The 8,536-nt window shown below is 45.1% G+C and overlaps 1 protein-coding gene across 2 annotated transcripts in view; it reads right to left on the bottom strand.

Moving 5' to 3' along the window:
* Nucleotides 1-6,723: 6,723 nt before the first annotated feature.
* LOC134873420 (fibrinogen C domain-containing protein 1-like) overlaps nucleotides 6,724-8,536 on the bottom strand; it is a 9,024-nt gene continuing 7,211 nt past the window's right edge. For both annotated transcript variants that reach the window (XM_063897003.1, XM_063897004.1), the window contains exons 8-9: nucleotides 8,282-8,461; nucleotides 6,724-7,250 (exon numbers count right to left, since the gene is read on the bottom strand). In XM_063897003.1, the coding sequence (XP_063753073.1) occupies nucleotides 6,988-7,250; nucleotides 8,282-8,461 (443 nt within the window). In that variant the 3' untranslated portion in view covers nucleotides 6,724-6,987. The remainder of the gene's footprint in view (nucleotides 7,251-8,281; nucleotides 8,462-8,536) is intronic.

Below are 8,536 nucleotides of genomic sequence, written 5' to 3'. Positions count from 1 at the left end.
TTAACAGAGTTTACGGATTTATAGGTAAACAATAGAGCACAGTACAGATCAAGTGTGTACAAAGAACAATACGAAAACAACAACAATAGAGGAAATATACGTCTGGATATTCGGTGAAGAGCAGAACATATGTTGGGAACTTCACACAGGAAAACAAACATGTTTGTTGTTTCTTTATGTTTATGATGTCCTGTCAGAGGTGTTCGGGCTGCCAAATATACTATCAAACCCTCTGCTGAGTAAACCCTGCAGGTCATCCTGACCTCCAGTTCAAACAGAGGAGAGGTGTTCACACCACAAACTGAAATTGGACTGTCTCTGATATCCTCTCAACAGCTGTCTGTCTTTACGTCTCTGTTATTGTTATTATTCCAGCATGTTCTGATTGGCAGGCTGAATTTATCTTCATCATTGATTGTAATTTATTCAGGATTAACCCCGGAGCAGGTTAACCAATCACAACAGACCTGGCCAGCTAACCAATCAGAGCAGACTGGGCTCTGGTTTCAGACAGAGGGTGAAAAGAGGAGCTGCAGCACAGGCAGTCTGAGAAAGATAAAGAGCTCTCTGAACATTAAAGTAAAGACATGTCCCAGGAGAGGCTCTACACAAACTGAATACATTTATTAGAAATAACGTTGAGTCTCCTCTTGTGAATGCTGATGATGTTTTTGTCCCTAACCTGAGGACATGCCCCCCTGGTGGGAGGTAGTAGACAGTTCAACATGAAGCTGATCGAGGCAGCAGTGTTTCATAAATTCTGCTCTATCTTTTGATCCTAGGGTGGAACATGTGAGGGAAGATACAGGTTTTTTTTTAAGGAAAACTGGAACTTTTGCTTAAGTTTGAGATGAAAAATGTCTGACCCCCCCCCCCTCCTAAATGTTAATCATATGCATCAACACAGAAACATTAACACAAACTGCTGGGGAGGGGTATCTCAGTTTGACATGATAGAGACGAGTGACAGGAGGCGGGACTTTCAGATACTTTTTAATGGAGCTTCAACTACACATCATCAGAAACACGGTATAAGGGCTTCCGGTTTGAGCATGTAGAAGGAGGACGCAGTTGCTATCAGCTCCGCATTTTTCATAATATTTTACTAAGATAACGCCGAATTTTATTTAAACTTTGGTACAGACTACATTGATAGAGTTAAACGGAACAATATTGCACACCGTTACGATGAGCAAGGGTGGACGGATCGGTAAAACCCAGCAGCGAATGACTGATTCATTCCCGGGACTCGAGGACAGGCAGAAAATGTCGTCGGCGGGGCCTACACAGTTAACGGCTGAGATGCTAGTCATTGAGCTCCAGAAATTGAGCGAAAGTCTTAAGGAAGATTTCAACGCTGCCTTGTCGGAAGCCATGGCCCCGATACTCCCAACACTTGAATCTATAACCAACACTGTGGCGACTCACACCGCCACCATATCACAGATCGAGAGCACACTGTCTTCCCACTCAGATGACATCGTTAGCCTGCAGCAAGACGTGGCGACCTTGAAGAACCAGCTAGCCTCCGTGTCGGATGATAACTCAGCGCTACACGCTACAGTGGAGGACTTGATATCGCGCTCCAAGCGTCAGAACCTCAGAGTCGTGGGTATTCCTGAAGATATGGAAGGTGCAAACGCTAGGCAGTTTATGTCTCAGTTATTCAAGGAGGTGGCTGGAGATGTCTTACCTGACTCCGGCCCGGAGCTCGATCGCGCACATCGCAGCCTGAGACCCAGACCCAGCCAGGGCTCTCGGCCCATAATTGTCCGTTTCCATCGCTACGTTGAGAAGGAGCAGGTTTTGAAATGGGCCAAGGAACACCGGGAGATGTCCTACCGAGGGCACAGGATCAAATTCTACGAGGATTTCAGCGCCACTATTGCTAAGAAGAGAGCCGCTTTCAATAATGTGAAGTCCCAGCTTTACAAAAAAGGAGTGCGATTCGGCATGATTTACCCCGCCCGGCTGAGAGTCACCTTCAACGGTATGGTCCACTTGTTTGACACTCCCGAGCTGGCTGATCGCTTCTATCAAGAACGCATTCATAAGACTTAAGCTGCCGTGTTTCCATTTCGCTACGGGTTGATTTTACTTTTTTTGATAACTCCGTTGTTGCCTACGGGTGTGTTTTTGCTAGGCTAGGCTAATTCCGTTTAGCCTGCTCACCAAGCCCGTGTTTTTCTGTTTGGACTCATCATTTTTTCCGGGTGAGTGCAGCACTGTCCTCTGCTGGTGTTTAGTCACCTGCCAGCATTTGTTCTGTTGGACTGTAGATCGTTGCCAATTTGTCTGTTCTAAAAACAGAATCGTTCTAGTGGTGTTTAATTTAATTTGATATTGTAGGAGGGGATACCACTGCGTGGTCAACTGGTTGTTTAGCAAAGGTTTATCCTGCTACTCACTTTGCTAACCGCAATGTTGAGCTTAAGGTTTTCTTTGTTTTCATTTGTCCTCAAAGATATGTGTTTTTTCTTTTTCAGTAGAGGGTTATTTTGGGAAAAGGTTGGGTGTTTGTCTAGGGGAGGGTCTTTGTTTTTAATATCTAATGTTACTGGTGTGTATGATGCTTGTCCACTACGCTTGTTATGTTACATATGGTTGATGATTTTAATTAATGACTAACCAGAATACAGGTCAGAGAGGGTCTGTAGGCTCTGTTAGATTTATTAGCTGGAATGTCAGGGGTCTGGGAGGACCAATTAAGAGGTCGAGAGTGTTCTCACACCTAAAAAGTCTCAATACTGATATTGCTTTTCTCCAGGAAACGCACCTTTGTGTGAATGACCATGCTAGGCTTCGTAAGCCTTGGGTGGGGCAGGTTTTTCATTCAAATTTCAATTCTAAAGCCAGGGGCACAGCCATCATAATACACAAACGTGTTCAGTTTTCAGCTGAACAAACTACTTCAGATCCCGGAGGGCGTTATATTATAGTCAAAGGTGTGCTATATCAGACCCCAGTGATTTTGGTTAATGTATATGCCCCAAATTTTGATAATCCAAATTTTATGACCTCAATTTTCTCCTCTTTACCAAATATGGACACACACCGCCTCATCTTCGGGGGTGATTTGAACCTTGTAGTTGATCCACAGTTAGACAGGTCATGTCCCAAAAGATTTACCCCTTCTTGTATGGCTCGAGCACTATCCACATTTATGAACCAGGTGGGTTGTATTGACCCATGGCGGTTTCTCCACCCGACTAAAAGGGATTTTTCATACTTCTCTCTAGTTCACCGTGTTTACTCACGCATTGATTATTTTTTTGTAGATAAAGCCCTTCTGTCTTCTGTTGGACTGACTGAATACTCTGCTATCGTCATCTCTGATCATGCTCCTCTTGTTCTAGAGCTATCTCTCTCCCCTAGTCCAAGGTGTGGGCCCTGGAGATTTAATACAGGCCTGTTAGCTACCAAAACATTTTGTGAGCATATTTCAAAGCAAATAGACTTTTTTATTGATAATAATAAATCTGAATCCACCTCCCCCTCCCTTCTTTGGGAAACTTTTAAAGCAGTGATGCGAGGAGAGATTATTTCGTATAATGCTCACTCTAGAAAACAAAAGACAAAAGAACAGCAGGATTTGGTTGACGCTATTAGTAAATTAGACAGACAGTACTCGAGTTCTCCCACTCCTGAATTGTATGCTGAGAGGCGTAAGCTTCAATCCAAATTTGATTTGCTTTCCACTGGCAGGGCTGAGTATCTTCTTAGACGGACAAGGGGTACGTATTATGAATACGGTGATAAGGCTAGTCGCCTCTTAGCATCGCAGCTTAAACACCAGTCAGTTTCTCAGTTTATTACACAGGTCTATGACTCCTCACATTCCCTCACTACGAATCCTACTGAAATAAACGATGCCTTTACCACATTTTACTCCAAGCTGTACACATCTGAACCCCCTATAGACAATACAAATATAGAGCATTTTTTTGACAGTCTGGATATCTCTAATATTGATACTCTCACGCGTGATAGCTTGGACGACCCTCTGTCTCTAGAGGAGATAACTGGCAGTCTTAGGAAGATGCAAAATAACAAGGCCCCAGGCCCGGATGGTTTTCCTGTAGATTTTTATAAAAAGTTCTCGGCCCAGTTAGCTCCCCTTTTATTAGATATGTTTAATGATTCCCTGAAAAATGGTACTCTACCCCCAACACTAAGACAAGCCTCAATCTCCCTTATTCTCAAAAAAGGCAAAAAAGCAGAAGATTGTAGTAGCTGGAGACCTATAAGTCTCTTGAACGCGGATGTCAAACTTCTTGCTAAGGTACTGGCGAACCGCCTGGACCCGTGTTTACCAGGTATTGTATCTGAGGACCAGACTGGCTTTATCAGGGGTCGTCAATTATCTTCTAACATCAGACGGTTACTTAATATTGTGCTTTCCCCTGCAGTCTCACCAGATGCTGAGATGATTGTCTCATTAGACGCAGAGAAGGCTTTTGATCGGGTGGAGTGGGACTATTTATTCTTTACACTTCATAAATTTGGTTTTGGATCTCGGTTTGTGTCATGGATTAGGCTTTTGTATACTAACCCTACTGCTAGCGTAAAAACAAATTCTCAACTGTCTAAATTCTTCCCCTTGACGAGGGGCACCCGGCAGGGCTGTCCGATTTCCCCCTTATTATTTGCCTTGGCAATAGAGCCCCTTGCCATTGCTCTGAGGTCATCTCCACTTTTCACAGGCATGCGCAGGGCTGGGTTGGATCACCGGGTCTCGCTATATGCTGATGACCTTTTACTCTATATCTCCGATCCAGTCAACTGTATTGGTGACATTCTGCAACTCCTAAATAGTTTTGGGTCATTTTCAGGCTATAAGGTAAATTTTGACAAGAGTGAGTGTTTCCCTGTAAATGAAGTAGCTACTCGCATCCCAGCTCATGCCCTACCTTTCCACCTGGCTCCTACGAGTTTCCGGTATTTGGGTGTAACTATAACTCGCAGTCTTGCTTCCCTTCATGAAACAAACTTCTCTAAGCTAGTCACAGATATAAAGGCGGATTTACAACGATGGAGTACCCTCCCTCTTTCTTTGTTTGGTAGGATTCAATCTATTAAGATGAACTTTTTACCAAGATTTCTTTTTCTTTTCCAATGTCTGCCAATTTTTTTACCAAAACAGTTTTTCAATAAGCTAGATGGGATGATCTCTGTTTTTATCTGGGCTGGTAAGACTCCAAGGGCACGCAGGACTACTCTTCAGAGACGTGACAAAGATGGTGGCTTATCTCTACCGAACCTCCTATTTTATTATTGGGCAGCCAATATCCAGAAATTACGTCTTTGGCATAGTTCCTCTGATGCTGATTGGTGCCTAATGGAAGCTCGTAGTTGTCATGCAGCCTCTCTGTCTGCTCTGCTTTGTGCCCCCCTTGCGTCTTGCCCCTCCAAATATACCTCAAACCCAATTGTTATATCGTCTTTAAAAATTTGGAGACAATTCAGGCAGCACTTTAAACTCTCCTCTCCCTCTCCCCATAGCCCCATCCTTAATAATCACTTGTTTACCCCATCCAAATTTGACAAAACCTTTGCATTGTGGAAAAGAAAGGGCATAGTAGTTTTTTCTAACCTATACATTGACGGGACATTCGCAACTTTTGAGGATATTCGCAATAAGTTTGATCTGCCACATTCTAGTCTGTTTCGATTTCTCCAAGCACGAGACTGTGCCCGTACTCACTTTGCTTCATTCCCACTATTGACTGCTAATTCCTTGATGGATGACATCCTCTCACTTAATAAGTTAAGTGGTAGTATAACTGTACTATATGACCTCATTATATCGGCTGGGACCTCTCCACTTGCTGGGGCTGTGGGCAAGTGGGAGAGGGAACTTGGGCTTGACCTCACAGATGAATGGTGGGAAATTGCTTTTAAAAGAGTAAATTCTACGTCCTCTTGTGCCCGACTGACTCTGATTCAGTTCAAGGTTTTGCATCGAATACATTTCACCAAAGCAAAACTCTCTAAATTATTTCCAGGCTCAAGTGATATCTGTGATAGATGTTCTTCGTCAATTGCCAATCATACTCACATGTTCTACTCTTGTTCGAAATTGGCTGCATTTGGTCTGTGTTTTTCGACACTGTATCTAAGGCTCTCAATATTTCATTGTCACCCAGTCCTCACGTTGCTATTTTTGGTGTACCTGAAGATTTGACCATGCTGACTAGAAACCAGAGTGATGTTATAGCTTTCGCCTCTCTTATAGCCCGTAGACGTATTTTGCTTCAGTGGAAAGACCCAAAGCCACCCTCCGCATCTTCCTGGTTTGAAGATTTGTTGTCTTTTCTCCATCTAGAGAAAATCAAATATACACTACGAGGCTCGTCTGATAATTTCCTTAAAAGGTGGAATCCGGTACTCACTTACATTGACTCTCTCACCTCCCTGGAATGTAACTGATAGTCCTATCAACGATATTGTTTGTTGAGCTGTGTGTGTCGAGCATCAAACAATTGTATCTGTGCTAAGTCTTTTTATTTATTTATTTTTTCTTAATGACTCTTGTCCAGTTTTGGGTGGGTTATTATTTGTATTTTATTTCCTTTGTGTTTTCATTATCATTCCCTTATCCTGTTCCTGGAAAAAAAAAAAAAAAGGGGGATTTCATGCATGTTTGACGACTGCTACTTCATTGTTGTTTTTTCTCATGTTTCCCAATAAAAATACATATGAAAAAAAAAAAAAAAAAGAAACACGGTATAAACACAGTTGCTGCACAGGGGGGTCAAAGGTCAGCGTTTAGAGTCCTCAGTGACTTTGTAGGGGGGGGGGGTCTTCATTCTTCAGTTTGTGTTCAAATACTTGCTAAAAAACAGTTTTAAAAAATTGCAGATCTGTCCTGAGTCCTGACAACGTCTACCATCGGGGTCCAGAAGAGAGTTCTTGACTATTCAGTAACCAGTGGAGGGTGGGGTCAAAGGTCAGGGTCAGAGTGCACAGAGGACAGGGAAGGTGGGGTCAGAGGTTGGGTTTAGTTTTTGGGCGTATCTTCATCTCGGTGAAGCGGAGCGAGTACTGCCAGCCGGTCCAGCTGGACCACTCCACCCCGTCAGCGTACGAGGCGTGGCCCCCCCGCAGGTACTGGCCGTTCAGGTTGGAGGTGTGGCAGTTGCGGTACCACCAGGCGCCCTGGTAGTACGAGGCGCAGTTATTCTCAGACTGGTCCTGGTCCCGGTCCCTGGTGGTGAACCGCATCCCAGCATGCTTCTGGAGGGAGTCGCCTGTACAGAGAGACATGTGATGCTAACGCTACTGCAGAGCTGTGTGTGACACCGCATACAAGTACCTGGGTGTTCATCTGAACTACAAACTGGACCGGTCCGATAACTCTGCTGCTCTCTACAAGAAGGGACAGAGCAGACTCTTTCTGCTAAGGACACGGAGGTGTTTAGGGGTGGAGGGGGCACTCCTTCAGCCCTTCTTTGACTCTGTGGGGGCATCAGCCATCTTCTATGATGTGGCCTGCTGGGGCTGCAGCATCTCAGCTGCTGACAGGAAGAGACTGAACAGACTGATGAGGAAGACCAGCTCTGTCCTGGGGAGTCCTCTGGACACTGTGGAGGGGGTGGGAGACAGGAGAATGGAGGCCAAGCTGTCCTCCCTGCTGGACAATGTGCCCCCCCCCACCTCCAGGACCCCCTGTCCTCACTGTGCAGCTCCTTCAGTGACAGGCTGCTGCCCCCGCAGTGTCTCTATAAATCTGTCTCTGTAAATCTGTCTCTGTAAATCTGTCTCTGTCTCTGTAAATCTGTCTCTGTCTCTGTAAATATGTCTCTGTCTCTGTAAAGCTGTCTCTGTCTCTGTAAATCTGTCTCTGTCTCTGTAAATCTGTCTCTGTCTCTGGCTCTGTAAAGCTGTCTCTGTCTCTGTAAATCTGTCTCTGTCTCTGTAAAGCTGTCTCTGTCTCTGTAAATCTGTCTCTGTCTCTGGCTCTGTAAAGCTGTCTCTGTCTCTGGCTCTGTAAAGCTGGCTCTGTAAATCTGTCTCTGGCTCTGTAAAGCTGTCTCTGGCTCTGTTGCTGCTGTAGCACATTTACATTCCCCCTCTGTGGGACCAATCAAGGGATTCTGATTCTGAAACCCACCGCTAAAGCTACTGCAGAGCTGTGTGTGACACTGCATACTGCTAACTGACTGACGGAGCAGGTGAGTTAAGGGAAACTACTCTATGATAGGGTGCTTCTGCTCGACTACGAATAGTCCTGCAGTAGGGCCAGTATACTATTATAATACTGCAGTAGAAGCACGAGTACCTGCAGTGCCCGAGTACCCTGCCAGACTCAGAGGGTACCCGTCCTCCTCAGGGTTCACACAGTCCCTCCCCACGGAGAAGTCCTCATACAGAGCGAAGGCCGTGACGTTGTCGAAGTCGGCCATGTCGATACGCAGCTCATACCCTCCTGCTCCGGTGAGGGCGTACATCCTCTGGAGACCTGGGGGGGGGGTCAGGTTAATGGTGGTGTGTGTGTGTGTGTGTGTGTGTGTGTGTGTGTGTGTGTGTGTGTGTG

Source organism: Eleginops maclovinus, chromosome 12, assembly GCF_036324505.1.
Source record: "Eleginops maclovinus isolate JMC-PN-2008 ecotype Puerto Natales chromosome 12, JC_Emac_rtc_rv5, whole genome shotgun sequence".
Classification (NCBI taxonomy): domain Eukaryota; kingdom Metazoa; phylum Chordata; class Actinopteri; order Perciformes; family Eleginopidae; genus Eleginops; species Eleginops maclovinus.
Note: the sequence above shows the minus strand (reverse complement) of the source record. Positions and strands in the feature narration are given on the sequence as shown.